The sequence below is a fragment of the Piliocolobus tephrosceles genome, chromosome 10 (assembly GCF_002776525.5).
Source record: "Piliocolobus tephrosceles isolate RC106 chromosome 10, ASM277652v3, whole genome shotgun sequence".
NCBI classification, from domain to species: domain Eukaryota; kingdom Metazoa; phylum Chordata; class Mammalia; order Primates; family Cercopithecidae; genus Piliocolobus; species Piliocolobus tephrosceles.
Window position 1 is genome coordinate 51784087 of NC_045443.1, and position 15916 is coordinate 51800002.

General features: G+C 53.5%; 2 protein-coding genes across 5 annotated transcripts in view; one reads left to right on the forward strand and one right to left on the reverse strand.

Annotated features, from left to right (window-relative positions):
- Nucleotides 1-1573, forward strand: part of PDE1B (phosphodiesterase 1B) — a 30594-nt gene extending 29021 nt beyond the window's left edge. For all 4 annotated transcript variants that reach the window (XM_023210872.2, XM_023210874.1, XM_023210873.1 and 1 more), the window contains one exon: nucleotides 181-1573. The gene's annotated coding sequence lies outside the window, so the exon portion shown is untranslated. The remainder of the gene's footprint in view (nucleotides 1-180) is intronic.
- Nucleotides 1574-1582: 9 nt separating this feature from the next.
- On the reverse strand, nucleotides 1583-10907 carry PPP1R1A (protein phosphatase 1 regulatory inhibitor subunit 1A). The gene is made up of 7 exons (XM_023210877.2): nucleotides 10659-10907; nucleotides 6501-6561; nucleotides 5450-5487; nucleotides 4989-5052; nucleotides 4233-4388; nucleotides 3287-3393; nucleotides 1583-2737 (listed from the first exon to the last, which is right to left on the reverse strand). Exons 1-7 carry the CDS (start codon nucleotides 10740-10742, stop codon nucleotides 2732-2734), a joined length of 516 nt encoding a protein of 171 aa, XP_023066645.1. The 5' UTR covers nucleotides 10743-10907; the 3' UTR covers nucleotides 1583-2731.
- Between the last annotated feature and the right edge of the window lie 5009 nt (nucleotides 10908-15916).

Here is a 15916-nt window from a genome sequence, read left to right on the forward strand (position 1 = left end):
GGCAGCTAAACATGACTTCGACTTCAGCCCCTATCCACCCCCTTGGCTAGGCACCCTTCTGAAGGGCATTTTTTGCACAACTCCACTCGGGACTGAGTGGGCATCAGGACTTGGAGAAGGAAGGTCCGGTTGGAGGTGAAGGCCAAGCTCAGGCACTGAAGCTGCTCCCTCTTTCCCCAGGTCTTCATTGAGTCCAAAGTGTTTGATGTCATCAGCACCATCCATCAGGACTGGCTCCCCCATCTGCTCCAAGGGAGCGTGGTTGTGGAAGAAACAACCCACCGGAAGGCCAAATGCCAGAGATGTGGGGTTGGGGAAAGGGCCCCTCCCCACCTGACACCCATTGGGGCACACTTTAATGTCCCGGCAGCAAGAATGGGGAACTTCAGGCTCCCAATGGTCACTGTGCCCATCCCTCAGCCTCTGGATTCTCTTCATGGCCATGTGGCTGCCAGGGAGCGGGGAGCTTCCTGGAGGCTTCCCAGGGCCTTGGGGGAGGGTCAGAGATGCCAGCCCCCGGGACCTCCCCCATCCTTTTTGCCTCCAAGTTTCTAAGCAATACATTTTGGGGGTTCCCTCAGCCCCCCTACCCCAGATCTTAGCTGGCAGATCTGGGTCCCCCTTTTCCTCCCCTGGGAAGGGCTGGAATAGGATAGAAATCTGGGGGTTTTCAGAGCCCTATGTGTGGGAAGGGGAGTGGGTTCCTTCAGGGCACGGTACGTTTCTAGGACCTGGGAATGGGGTGGGTAGGACATCCTCTTCACCCCAGAACTGCACTGCTTCAGCCCCATCTCCAGCCTGATCCTCTGCAATCTTCCTTCTCTCCCTTTCTGATACAGTGACTGGGAAAAAAGGAGCCATTGTGACCAGGGGCTGCGGGAGGCCTTCCCTGGGACCTTCCTTGGGACTGGTCTGGGACCCTGGGGCTTGTCACCTGCCCTGGCTGAGTCCTGAGCCCTTTGCCTCCTTCCTCTCGCCTGGGGCTGGGAGGCTCCCATCCGACCAATGTCTGTAACGTGCTTTGAGATCTCCCCAGCAAAGCACCTTCAGGATGTATCGACACCAGCTGGGTTAGGGTCAAGGGTGCCTGGGGAGGGTGAGGTATAATCCAGTAATCCTGCGTTGCTAAAAGAGAGGGTCTGTCCCCTCCTTTCCACTTCTCAGAACTGGCCCAGCTGCAGGCACTAAGAAGCTCCTCCCCTGAGACAATTGAGGGGTAGTGGGTGAAAGGCAGATGGAGGAGGGGCTCAGGGCTGCTGCCTTCCTGTCCTCTGGAGAGAACCCAGCCAGGCGCGGTGCCCCTTCCTCTCCTCAGGCTCCTCCTTGCCCCCGCCTTGCCCCGGGAAAGGCCAAAGTCCAGGTGACTGCCCTCCTTTCTTGTAAATACCAACCATGCATTTGTACAGTGGGCCCTGTTCATGCGAAATCCATATCCATGGTCTCCTAGACCTGCTACCCTGATACTTCCACCCCACCCCACCCCGAGTAGGGCAGAGATGCATGTGACTCACCCCTGCCCTTGGTCTCCCAGACCCCTGCTATAGCCAGAGAACAATAAAGAAGGGAGACCAGGCCTGACTGCGTGTGTTCACTGGGTGCAAGTTGACCAAGCATCTTCACATACATACACTCTTTCCAGCGGGATAAAATCTGGGTGAGGTGTTCTCCCTTTTATATATATATATATATATACACACACATTTAGGTATGTATCTGGGCAAGCTGAGGCCCAGGAGGAGGCCCCGAGGGCTCACAGTAGCGGCATGGCAGAAGTGGGACCTGACGCTTCTCAGGCTCTGCTCTTGCCTCTGTACCACATGCTTCAGCAGGGAGGGGGAAAGAATCTTGCCTTTCCTCCTTTCCTCTCTCCCATTACCTAGGAAAATCAAAAACAGCAGCAGGAGGGAGGCCTGGCCGTGAGATCTGAGACAGTTTCTTCTCTTATGCTTGGTTTTTGTCTTATCTGTCCTCAGTGTCTAGGACAAGGGAACCCTTCCAGTCTCCAGCATGGGCCTCTTCATTAATAGCCACTGTGTTCTCTATCCATTGTTGCTAACGGGTTGAAATAACGGACAGCGGTCCCACAGCTGGAAGAGGGAACACATCCTGAAGCTTGGGAATCCAAAAGGAAGGCAGCTGAGGCTTGGAGGGCAGGCAAGGAGGTATCCCTACACCACCACACCCTCTATCCCATGGGCCAAGTGCCATGGTGCAGTTCCCCCTTTTGTCCAGCAGATGGAGCCCACCGCACAGTCACAGCTGGACACGGCACAGGCCTTAAGAGCGCGGAGTGTTCCAGCTGCAGGGCAGGCCTGTGAGGTGGTCAGATCGTTCCTCAATAAGAAAAGAGAACGTGGGGCTTTTCTTCGTTCTTGGCAGCCTGGAAGTTAGTCCTCCCACCTATCTGACCCTCCTCTCTCTTCCCACAGCAAGTAAAGTCAGGGCTAGGGGAAGAACTCTTCCCTGCTCAAGGCTTCTGCCTAGCTCCTCTGTTTCTTCCTTCCCAGAGGCAGCTTGGCAGGAGGGTGGGGGCTGCAGAGACGGCTGGGCAAGAAGGCAGGGAGAAAGGATTCTCCAAGTTGGGAAAGAAGGAAAGTGCCAAGGACCCAACACCAAATTTATCACTTTTTAAAAACAAGAGATTTTCCCCAAAAGTGAAGGAGTAAGAAACAAATCCGGTGTCCATGCATTCCCAAACTGCAGTCTTGATCCCAAGGTATCTCCTCCTCTCTCAGACCTGTTATGGGGGAAGGAGGACAGAAAGAGAAGGTGAGAGGTCAGATGGTCATTTTGTCCCTTCCCCTTCTGGCCATCCCATCTGTCAACATCTAATGTCTCAGAAAGCTTGTTCTGATGTCTGAGAGCAGTCTTTCCCGTGTCCCGTCTATGCAGGGGGTTGGGGATTGTAAAATCAAAGCTCAGGAAGTTACCTAATCAATGCATCCTCCGGGCAGGGAGAGCCACCGCCCACCTCAGCTGGGCAGGGGAGGAGCTCCCTTCGGGTTCCAAATCCCCTTTATCAAAAAATCCACGACCTACTGCTCTCACCCATTCCAGGAGCCAGAAGTCCTACACAAAGTCTAATCTCAAACCTTCTTGCTGCAGCTATCCATTTCTTTGTCTGTCAGAGGAGATGCAAGTCCTTTTACCATAAAGAATAACTTTTCAGGGACTGAAGCTGGTTCTTTGCTTTCCTTTTCCTAGACTCCAAATATCAGCCCCTTGCCTTTGTCCACAATATTAGCCTCCTCCCCTACGGCCTGGCAGCCCGGCCCTGGGGTCTTACCGAGTTGGCTCCCTTGGAATCCAATGGTGGTATATGGGTTGAGGGTTCCTTTGTGCTGGGTTCCTTACTGCCTCTCTCCTGAGTTTTAGGGATGGATTCTGTAGGCTCTGGGGAGGGAAAATTGGGGTGGGAGGAAGAAGTGGCATTCATAAAGGTGTTGGGGAGGGAACTGCTTCTCCTCACTGCATCCGTACCCCAGTGGCCCCTGAGAGAGCCCCAGGACCAAGTTGGGTGCAATCAGGCAAGACCAACAGGGTTTTCCCTTTTCACAATTACTACTACAGGTTCACTTTTTCAAAAGCTTCAATCAAATTGGAAAGAATAATCCCTTGAAACAGTTGAAAAAACAGTTGAAAAAACAAAACTCAGTATGTGTCTAAACCCGACATGAACTCATAGGAAGCTATTTTTATTCTTTATTCTGCTTAGTGAGACCATTCACTGGGTTGCAGAAATATTATGTGTTGATTGTAGGGTTCTCTACTGGGAATACTATGTGATACACGGCTTATGTACTGTATCTTCACAAAATTGGAGGCGTTCTGAATATGTCTAGGATAAGGGACATAGTGCCCTGCTACCAGCTTCCACTTATTGCATGCTCTGTATGTGTCAGGTGCTGTGGCAAGAGCCAGTCTCATTTAACAGTCACACGCAACCCACTGCAACAGGCACCCTCATTATCATTTTATACTCTGAGGTTAAGTTGTTCAAGGCCTCTCGGCTGGTAAAGTAGCAAGTGGCAGAGCCAGGATTCAGGCCTGTGACTGCTGTTTCCCTGAAGGTGGGTCCCCTCATGTAGCCACAGTGGGGCTCTGAGGTTCAAGTTGGGAGGGCTTGGTGTCACTCAGTAAGGAAAAGTGAAGATTCAAACGTATGCCGAACATGCAAATAGATCCATATCCTTGAGACGGTTTTTGCCTACTACTAGGCAGCCTGAACATACTTTTTGCTGTCCCAGAGGTGCCCAGCCTTGACTCCACTTCTGTGTCTGGGATCCCAGGTGGGCGGGACTCCTGGGTTCCTGTGCTCTCAGCGGCCCCCTCAGGCTCCTCTCCTTGCTGCTGTTGCCCCAGGTGATGTTCAACCATCATCTGGAGCTCTGGGGACACACAGAAAGGGAGGGAACACTGGATATGACTGCCTAGCATCTCCCCCGTGGGCCCCACTATTCAACAGCCCCACTAAAGGCTCAGCACACATTGCTAGGTGTTTGGCTTTCCCATCCACTGAGATCTGAACAAGGAAGGGACATTAGCTGGCAATAAGGAGGGATGGAAACTAGACCCTAAAAAGTACTCTTTTTCACAGATAAGGGAGGCGTAGGAGAAGAGCCTTTAAGAACAAGGGATACTCCTCACTTGCTGGGATACATGGTCTTCCCTGGGGGAAGGTGGAAAGGCTCAATTTAGATTCAAGAAAAATTTGAGTACCTTGTACATGTTGCGCACTGTGCCAGTGAGTTCACATATATTATTTTATCTGCCATAATGAGGTAGTATTCAAGGCTCAGTAAGTTAAGCAGTTTTTCCCAGATCACCCAGCTAGTCAGTGGCAAAACTGAGACTTCAGCCTCAGTTCATCTAGCAACAGTTCTACCATAATAAAGGCAGACTTAACGACCTCCCTTCCAAAGGGCATTGGGTCTACTCTCCAGCTTCAGGCGTAGAGGAGAAAAAGGGATGGGAGGGGTCTTGCGAACCTTTCATTGTGGGTGTGATCCTTGTCATCTTCTTCCGTTGCCGTGGAGACATTGCCAAAGTGGACTGTGAAGGGCACAGAGGATAGGTGCCAGCCCCCCTTACCCTCCAGCCCCCCTTGCCCTCTAGTCCCCCATGCCTTCTAGCCCCCCTTGCCTTCCTCCTCTGCTTTGCCAGGCTTTTGGATTGGAGCTTGGGGTAGGTGTGAGTTCCAAAAAGTGGGGGAAGAAAACTCCTGCCTCCCCAACCACCTCGACAACGGTGAGCAAGGAGACTGTGAGTGTGTGTGTGTGAGTGTGTGTGTGGTGCATGTGTATACGTTCATTCATGCACATTTGGGGGGTACGGGTACAGAGAAGCGAGAGACAAAAAGATCCTAGAGATGGGCAGCGGGTTTTAAGGAATAATCCCCTAATGAGTGGGGGGTCCTTTGGGCTGGGCTTACTGGGATGGGCCCGCTCACCTTGAGATGTGGGTTGGGGATCCGGTCTTCATCTACCTCTGAAGGGAACAGGAAAAGGAGAGGGTGATAAGGACAGGAAACCAGGGATCCCCATAGAGCTGACTTTTCAGGGGAGGGGATTCTGCAGCCGCGCTCCTCCTGATCTGTCCCTCACATCTGCCCCCAGGCTCTTGGCCCTCATGGCTGCCCCACACCTCCTCCCGCAGCTCCTCTCCTGTGCTTCCGCTGCCTCCATCCCCCTGCATCTAGTCCTGTCCTTGCGGATGGGCTCTGTGGTCCATCTGCGTCTGCATCTCTGCCTCAGACCTGGATATCCCCAAAGGCAGGATCTGTGGTCCTTTTGCTTTTTTTCTTCCTCTGAAGTATCATGTCTCTTTCTCTTTCCAATCATTCCTCCACCCCAGGGTTAGCCAGAACTAAGCCCTGCATAGGACGGAACAGTGATAGAGAACAGTAAATTTATTCTGTGCAGGGTCTGGAAGGTATAGGTGGAGGCAAGCTGGAGACCCTGGCATCCTGAACTCCAGCCTAGCTTCTTAGCCTGACCCCCTCTCTTCCACACCCCTGTCAAGCTCCCTACCATTCTGTGAGACCTTGTTTTCTCCCCATACCTTGATGGGGATGCAGGTGACCAGAATCTCAGCTGCTCCCTGAGCTGCTTCTAACCTTCCCCTCCCCCTCTGGGGGCTGTGAAGAGCTGGTGGAGGCGGTCCCTCCCCCTCACAGCTGACACTGCCTCTGGGGGTGGGGGTAGCAGCATCTCAGTTGCTGGAGAAACCTGGAAGGCTGTTGCCGCAGCAACCAGCACTCAGTTGACCACCCCAATTCCTGGGGGGCTTAGGAGCCAGGTGGTCTCCCTTGCCTTCCTAGCACTGCTCCATCTTTCCAAAAGCAAAGGATATTCTGCAATCCAACCACCACCTTCCTGCCTTCAGGACTGTGGACATCCCCGCCTTCTCAGAGCTGTTCTTCCATCTAGCACCCATCTTCTCATTGGGACCTGTTGCCATAGTGGCCCCCACCCCCTTCAGCAACATATCCCTTGGCTTACCTGGGGATGACTGGTCACTGGTCAGCACGAGGGTGGCAGGGGTGGGGCGGCGCCTCCGAATCTGAGGGAAGGTGGGAAATGCAGAAGAGGTCAAGTACACGTGGAAGCATCAAAGCCCCACCCAAAACCACTCAGTAACATAATCCAGCCTAGCCTACTTAACACACCTCAAAAAATGCCATGTTAATGCAGCTGGAGGCCATTACCCTAAGCAAACTTATGCAGAAACAGAAAACCAAATGCTGCACGTTCTCACTTATAAGTGGGAGCTAAACATTGAGTACTCATGGACATAAAGACAGGAACAATAGACACTGGGGAATACAAGACCGGGAGGGAGGAGGGCAAGGGCTGAAACACTACCTATTGGGTACTATGTTCACTCTCTGGGTCAATCATACCCCAGACCTCAGCACCATGTAACAAAACTGCACACGTACCCCCCTGGATCTAAAAGAAAAGTTGAAAAAAAACCCACACCATGTTATACTGAACTGACTGACCCAGGGTGAACATCCCTGGGCTTCTCCTCCTCCCCTGGGGAGAGCTAATCCTAAGGACCCAGAAGACCACTTCCCTTTCCTGCACACCCCCATCCCCCTGTTCTGTGTCTCCACCTCCCCCTGGTCCTGGCCCCAGCTCTCCATCTAAGCTATATCTGCTCTAATGCATTGATCTCTGGCCTGCTGTCCTTCCGTCCATCCTGGATCAATGGTCAGAAATAACTTAAGAGGGCACAGCGCTTTCTCTCAGTCTTCTAACCCACTCCCCAAGCAGACGTTAACATTTTGTGTGACAGCGCCCAGAGACAGCATCCTTTTCAAGCAACCCCCAGCCTGGGAGGACAACACAGAGGAGGATCTGAATGTGCATCTCCTCTGGCCTGCACCCCTCACTCCCTAATGTCCTCTCTATCCTTGGATACACTGCCTTTCTGATTTGTCAAGAAATGGGGTTGGGGGAATCCTTGTCAGGGTAAGTATAATATCAATACAAGGAGGAGCCCTAGGCAGGACCCTGGTCAGGGCCCAAAGTTTAGCTGAAAAATCTTATCCTAGGCTCCAGGTCCCAGTCTAAGAAATTAACATATAAAGCTGACTGACTGCCTTGCCTCTGAGTCCCCTTGCCCCCACTGTTGTTCTTCTGTCATGCTGCCAATAAAGTTGATTGTTGTTGAAGTCAGTCCAAGGACTCCTGGGAGGTGTAGTTTTTCCCCTTTCGCTGGAGGCTTTAGAGGCTTGGAAGCAAGTGGAAGGATGGGGGTTAGAGGATGACCCTCTAGGTTAGCAGTGGGGAGGGAAGGCTAATGGGGCTGGGAAAAGGGCTAAAATTATCCTGGGCTGAGAGGAGTAGGGTGACGACACTGAATGATCAAACTCTTATCTTTGCATGTCCATGATTTAGAATCATCACCACTGGCCGTGGAGGATGACGGAGGTGAACACTGCCCCTCTCTATGCCCAGAAAAGTGGGGGGTACTGGCTATGGCAAGATGGGCTGTTTAAGCCTGAGGGGGGACTCTTTCCAAAGAAGAAACAGGATGCACAGAATGGGGGCCTGTGGGGGTAGGGCATCATTCTCCCAGGAGAATTCAGTGGCATCTGTTTTTGGTGACATTTCAAGGTCCCTGCAGTACCAGTCCTTTGTGTATGTGTGTAAGTGTGCACATGGATGAGTCGCACAGACATCAACTGTCAGTCGTCTCTGGACACTCCTGATACACATGGGCTGGGGACCATCTGTTTCATGTATATGGGGTGGGGGCCATCCTTCGACTAGAAGACTCTTCTACTTCTTTCCATCCCGGAGGGGCAGGGTGTGGTGGTGGTAGAAAAGGGGAAGAGAAGGGAGAGGGTGGAGTGGCGAGCAGTGGATTGATATAACATCAGAGTGGGGAGCCCAAGAAGGAGACTGCAAGTACGACAGAGGGCAGCAGGGCTGTCTGGTCTTGGACACATCACTTCCTTAACCTATTCCTTTCCTTTGGACAAGGTTTCTAAGCACTCAGAGTCCTTGGGAATTGCGATATCCTTACAGCAGAAAGGAGGAAAGTCAGGCTTCCTGCCGTACCTCCCAGGCACCCGAACTAGTGGGAAATAAGTAGATGGTCTCTTTTCTTTTTCTCATACCTATCCCAAATCCTAGCTGTCAGGAGCATGTGATACCTTCGCCTCGGATTTCTTTCCAAAGCAGTCATGCCAAGGATCTGGAAGCTGTGGGCACCCCTCCACCCCCTGCCACTCTGTGCTCTATAACTCAGAGCTTCCAACTCCTTTTGCCCTCCCGTGGTGTTGGTCTGGGTTAACAGCACCTGCCAAGCCTGGAGCTGTTTGCCTAACACAGCAGGAGGGGCTGAGGTCAGGCCGCAGGAAGAATTTCAGGCCTACGAGACACAGATTCTGAAGGTTAGCGAAAGTAGGCCCAAGTCCTGGCTCTCTTTTTCCCTCTGACTCCTCAGGATTGTCTTGTGCCCCTCCCTTGTCTCCTAGATCCCTGAACCAGCTGGCCTTCCCCCTCCTCCTCCCTACCCACCCACTACACCTGCCTCCTCTAACACCAGATACAGGTGTCAGGCCCTGTCTGTGCCAGTGGGAGGCAGTTCTCCTTGGAACCACATCCCCAACCTCCACAGTCCAGACTCTTGAGCCCTTTTTCCTGGGTCTGAGGTTATCCTGGCTGATGCCCTGCCTCCAGGCATAGCAGCCTTTCCCCTGACTCCCAGTGAACACACCCCATGCTGATGGCTCTCTGTCCTCATCCCCTACAGATTTGTGAGGCTTCAAGATCCTTCGCGTACTCCCACCTTAGAGCTCTGAGGCGGTGGCTCACCCCAGGCCAGAGAGAGGACGGAGACGCAGGTACCAAACCCTGTCTCCACATTGGGAAGCCAAAGCGGTAGGGAGAGTGTGTGTATCCCGGCCCCCTTCCCTTCACATCAGACCTTATTCCACCAAACAGCTGGAGCAACAAAAATGACAAAAAACACTCTCTCCACCTCATCCCAAGAGGTCACAAAGTTTTTTCGGGTGTGTGTGTGTGAGATAGCGGTGGGGGGGCGGTGGCTAGCCAGAGCCTGGCAGCTTGCTGGGAGAAACAGAGAACTGACCTTGTGGGAAACTGATATTCTTTAGGAATGGGAATGGCTAGGCAAATGGACAGAGATTACAAAGAGATGGAGCAATAGGCAAATAAGCAAATATTTGGCAAACGAGCAGTAGTAAGGACCACGGGTGGCCACCCTCTCCACACATACGCTCACTCTCACCGAGGCATACACTTGCTCACACACTCTCATACACTGCCCCCTCTGCCAGGCTGCTCTGAGCTAAAAATAGACCAGGCTAGGAGGCTGGGCCAGGGCCCTGGACTCCCACCCCTTGAGCCAAGGCTGTCACAGTGCTTCTCCCTTGCATATTGTTCAGCTTGGACCCCAGTCCCTGGAAAGACTCCACCTCTGGCCTCCCAGTGCCACTGGCTCTGTCCCACCTGGACTCCCCACTCCAAAGGGCAGGAGTTGGGAATAAGGAGCATGTGTGGAGACCTGAAGAACGGAGCCTCAGCCTACAACTCGACCAACCCTCTCCCCTCTCCCTGGAGCCCCAGCCCTCTCAGTGGTCCTCAGTCCCTTCCTGTTATCACTTTCGGAGCCCAGCAAGGTGGCCCCCAGTTAGGAGGAGACAGGGAAGCTGTTTCTTCTCTTCCAACTCCCACCCTTCCAGGCTCCCTCTCCATTACCGACCCCTCCCCAGACCCCTCCCGCATTGCTGCTGATTCCCTTCAGCGCCACCACCAAGCTCAGAAACTCTAGTGGGGGTTGACTGGGTGGGGGATGCAGGGTTGTTTAAGGAGGGAGGGGTCGTGTCCTCAAGCAGGCCCCCTCCCCCAGGGCTGGGGAGGAAGAGAGCAACTCTCGCGGGGCCAGGCATCGAGTGGAGGCGCTCTTCCTTCGGTCAGTCTCAAAGAAGCACAGATTCGAGATGTGGCTCCGGCAGTGGGGGAGGGGACAGAAGACCCCCCACACCCCCCCGCAAACTGAGCGTTCGTCCTCAAAAGGGCGCACTGCTAAGGGAAGACTAGGCAGGGATCCTGGGTCCCACCAGTTCAGGGGTCCCTCGTCCTTGGCTGGGCAGTGCCCTGCCGCCCCGCCCTGCTCCGCACCTGCTCCGCCGCCTCGGGGTCAAGGTGCGGCTCCAGCAGCGGGACCGTGAACTGGATTTTTCGGGGGCTGTTGTCTTGCTCCATGGCTGGGGCGGCGGCCGCTGGGCCCGCGCTGCGGCGGGAGGGAAGGCGGCGGGACTCGGGGCTGGGGCGGGCGCGCTCCCTCTCCGCTCCGCTCCGGCCCCGGCCCCAGCCCGGCGCGCTCGGCTCCCGGCTCCCAGCGCACCGCTCCCAGCTCGCGGCTCCGGGGACTCTGCAGCCGCGGATTGGCTCCGCACCCGCCCCTCCCGGCCCCCTCCCCCTCCCCCAGCCCGGAACCTTAACCCCGTCGTGGCTGCGCCGGCGGCTGCGGGGGTCACCGCCCCGCGGGCCGGCGAGTCCGGGCGTGGCCCGGGAGCCGTCGTAGTGGACAGCTCAGGCAGATACCTCAGTGTCCTCGGAGTTTTGGGCAGGGCGTTGGGGTGGGGAGCGGCTAGGAAGAACTTCTCCTAGCTGGAGCAGGTTGTAGGGGCTGGGAAAGTAGAGGGGCGCTGCAGGAGAGGAGACTGCAAACGTGAGAGGAAGATTGCATTTATGATTTTAAAGGGGGTCGTATTATAGAGAAAAGATGGAAAGGGGATTTAGGCATGCAGCAGGAGGGATTAAAGTTAGACTTCGAGAGGGACTTTCCCTTGAAAGGAAAACACTAGGCGGAGGTAAAAACTTGGAGGGAACTAAGAAGTCTGCACATCGGCCCTGTGTTCCCTCAGTGCCAGGGAGAGGAAACTGAAGACTTCAGAGGGTCTCCGGAGGGCGCGTTTCTCCTGAAGTGCCTGTGGGAGTGGGTGGAGGGCTTGGGGATAGAGGACCCATCTGGGACTCGGCAGAAGGAATAACGAGGGTGGGGAGCCAATCCTGCTTGTGAAATCGAGTTCAGTTTCTGCTTGCTAAATTAGGGGATGGTAAAGTAGGTGAAAGGCCTGCAAGGGGAAAATGACTGGGGATGGAGAGAGAAACTCCTTTGGTGGGGTGGCTTGTTTACAGATAGGGTTGGTTTCCAATTTCACTATTGGCAGGATACTGAAAAGGAGCTGCTGTAACTGAAGGGATGGAGGTTAGACTATGGGAAGCACTTACTAGTTTGGTGGAAGACTAAGATGCCAGTCAATACAAGCCGGTGAGGGAGACAGGATATTCATAGGAACTGGTGTGTGCCGTCTAAGGACTGGGGATCACTAGACAGGGGAGGGGAGGTGCTGGGGCACAGGGGAGGGGTAGGGCTGGATGCATCTTTTCCATAGGAGAAGGCGGAGAGAAGAACTGGGGATGGGGAGGAGGGCACAGGGAGTCCTGGAAGAGGGGAAGGGGTCTGTCTCTTTAGTCTTAAACCAAGCAACTGGCAAGTTCCATACAGATTTATGCCTGGCTCTTGGAGAACCGTATGATCTTCTCCTCCTCTAAGGGATCAGCCTCAACTCTCAGTTGCCTCCTCTCCTGGGCAGCCCTTCCCGGACCTTGATTTCACAAGGCCCCTTCCCCTCTAACCTCCCAAAATAACTTGTCCCGCCCTCCCCCCAGCCATATCTTTTTACACATGTCGGGCTCAGTTTTCTCAGGGTAAGGCTGGGGTTATGGGGACCCAGTGGGCCAGCTGGACCTCTATCTGCATGTTAACTGGCCCCTGTTTTGCTGTCACTTGGACTCCAGGATTGACTCCCTACACCCAGCCTGCACTTGCACGGCCCCTTTGCTCTCTGGTGTGGCAGGGCCAGATGGAAAACAGCTAGTAGGGCTTACCTGTCTCCCTTCATTCCCAAACTTTGCGCAGATCCCCCCACAAGAAGTGACAGTGGAGAAAGAGATTGTGAAGGCACTGAAGCAGAGAGGATAAGGGTTGGGGGCTAGGGAGATACCTGGCCCATTAGGGCCCAGTTGCTCGCTCTGGCCTCCTTCCTACTCACCGCACTTCCTAACCACACATCCACAGAGTAGGATCCCAAATATTCTCTGAATAGGTGACTTGTTTATTCCCCATCCCATTCTACCAGGACTATTGGATGTGAAGCCAGGATTCCCGCATCCCTAAGTCTGGGGACTCAGGCTTCTCTCATGAGCCTCCATCTCATTTGTAAAACAGAGGATCCCACCTCCTAGGTTGAGTATCATCTAGAGTAGAATACCTGGTGCATAGAAGGTCTCAGTTAATTGTAGCTGCTGGTTTTATTGTTATCTCCTAGCAGGATGGCAGAGTTGAGGGGTGGTCACCTCTTGGAGGGGTTACCTCTCCACACCCACCCCAGTCATCCAGCTTGCCTAGTCCTCTTTTGGATTCCCTGCTCTCCCTCAAACTTTGGTCTGGTCTGGTCATGGAAATGCCTCCCGAAGTCTCTCACCCACCCTATGTTGCCTTCTCAAGTCCCAGATTCTCAGAGTCCTTTGTCCTGAAAGCCACGGGTAAGGAGAGAGACCAAGAGAGCTTGAGCTCTGGAGAGATGGCTGGTGAGGGGCTGCGTGGGAAGAGGGGTCCTGGCAGCAGCTGGTGCTGGGGTGGAGGCAGGGGAGGAGAGAGGAGGGAGAGGGAAGAGCGATGGCTCCCAGTGCTGGCTTTGGGAGGAGGAGACGGGGGAAAGTGGGCGAAGCGTTTATGGGTAGCAGGGAGGTGGAGTGCGGTTGGGTGCAGCCTTTGGTGCCGGGTAAGCTGGAATGGGTCTGTCTGTGAAGGTGCGTGTTTATTGTCATTTTGACTTTTATTTATGTCCATAGCTATGTGAGTGCCTGTTGGGCCGGTGGGTGTATGAAGGTGTGGGTTGCTCACACACAGGCCTGGGGCACTGCAGAGGGCCTGACACCTGCTCTTGGAACCTTTCCTAGAGTGAGTAAGACTTAGAGCCTGCCTCATATCAACTCCTTCCCTCAGCTTGCATGTTTCTATGTTAGGCGCCTGTGTTCACAGCCCTGCTGCAGTCACAGCCTGGGCTGGAGGAGCAGCAGCTGTATGTGGTGCACTGCTGGCTCCATGAAATATTTAAAGTTACAGGGATGTGACTGGGTGATGGAGTCACTTAATGACTCTCACCCTCCCCTATTTTCGGGGCTGGGCTCCGGGTGAATGGGACTGCTCTTTGTCGCTCTCAGCACTTTCTGCTTTTATCTATCCACCCTTCTCACCCCCACTAACCCTCACAACCACCCAGGAGGGAAGGCAGGTATTAGGGTATTTATTTTACTTCTCGAGGGGAGGGTAGTATAGAGAGGTGTTGCTAAGATGGGCCACCTGGGCCAGGATATGAAAGATCAGGGTTCAGTTCCTCCATCTGCTACCAACTCTCTGGGTGACTCTGGGGTTGCTCCTCCAACCCCCAACCGGACTCAGTTTCCTTATCTTCAAAATGAAGGGGACCAGGTGACTATGCAGGTTTCTTCTGCTCTAATATTCTGTTATTCTGAGTTGAGGGTGCTCCTGTTACACAGCCAGGAAGTCTCAGAAACAGGGTTAGAACCCAGGAGCCCCAGGACCTTATCTATACGTATCTTCGCCTTTCTCCCTGCCTGGCCAGTGTGGCAGAGGCACACTCCGGCTTGTTGAAAACGCGATGCACACACACTTTTTATACACACAGTTCTGAGAAGGTAAGGCCGGAGACTGCTGTTATACACCCACAGGAGCAGTGACCCCATCCAAGTGGCCCCCCAGGGAGACAGATGCTCATGCCAATGTGCTGCAGCTACTCAAATGTTTCTGGAAACTCTTGGAATCATCTCAGAGCTTGAGGCATATGCTCTGAAAATCCCCATGGGGGGTGAATCATTGCCTTTTAGGGTGGCTTTGCTCCTTTGGAAATGACCACGAGTCTTTAAGGGCCAACCCTTGTGAAGACAGAGCGGGGCCAGGTGGGGAGTAAGCCTTGACTGTGTGTCCTGCAGGGGTTTGAGCCCATCTAGAAGGCTTCCCTGCAAGAAGTTTCCAGAGCTTCTTGTGAGCCCCAGAAGCAGCATTGGAGTAGACGTGTGGCCTCCTAGGGGATGACTTGGAAGCCCAGCTTCCTCTGACTGTGTAAGTCCTGGTTTGCCTGTGAAAAAAGCCCAGCGTTGCAATTCTGTCAGGCTTGAGTGCACACTCCCCCTGCAGCTGGCAGTCTTGGGAGTGGGGCCAGAGCTGGTGATTCAAACAGAGGGGATGCTCATTTTCAAAGTGCTTTGCCTCTTCATGAACCCCCAGATCCACTGGTAGGGTGAAAGAGACTTCAAGAACAGCCAGTTGAACCCTTCAGGCTAGAGAGGAGAAATCAAGGCAGTAGGGAGGAACAGCTCTTCCAAGGACCAAAAGCCAGGCCAGCACTTTCCCTAGTAAACCAGATTTGGTGGCTATGGCAAGGTGGTGGCTATGGCAAGGTAGTGGCTGAACCTAAAGCAAGGTCATGGACTAGATGACCTCTTGAGATGCATTTTTTTTTTTTTTTTTGAGACAGTCTTGCTCTGTCACCAGGCTGGAGTGCACTGGCACCATCTCAGCTCACTGCAAACTCCGACTCTCTGGTTCAAGTGATTCTCCTGCCTCAGCCTCCTGAGTAGCTGGGATTACAGGCACACGCCACTATGTCCGGCTAATTTTTGTATTTTTAGTAGAGACGGGTTTTCCCCATGTTGGCCAGGATGGTCTTGGAGATGCATTTTAACACTATGGTCATCAACAGTCTAGAAGACCCAATACCCAGCTAGCCTCTAGCTAACCCCTTCTATCCCCAACCCTCTAAAAGGTTCAATTTATTCTTTTAACAAATATTTATTGGATATTCCTATGCGTCAGATTTTCTGCTAAGTGCTGGGGATACAGCGGAGCATAAAAGAGATACAGTCTTCCATTGACACGCAGCTTACGGCCTAGCAGGAGCCAGGGCAGTGGTGGGTGAGTCACGATCAGCCATGAGTTACAAAAGTGGAAGCACAGTATGCTGCAGAATAAGGGGCATCAGGAAGGAGGTCAGCATGACCTCTGACTGCAGGGACCCTCTTCTGCCCCTCCACACCAGCTCCTGTCAGCACTGTGGTCAAACACCCAGCCTCTGGAGAAGTCTGCCTAAGGCCAAATCCTAGCTCTGCCACTTAGCAGCTTTGTAACTTTGGGCAAGGTGCTTAACCTCTCTGAGCCTCAATGTTCTCACCCTTAAAACTGGATTAACAATAGGTATCCCTATTATCATAATATATAGGGAGGGGTAGGAAGAGAGAATGTCCACAATGTGCTTAGCGCCCCTTAAACACTTGCAACTGTTTTCTCC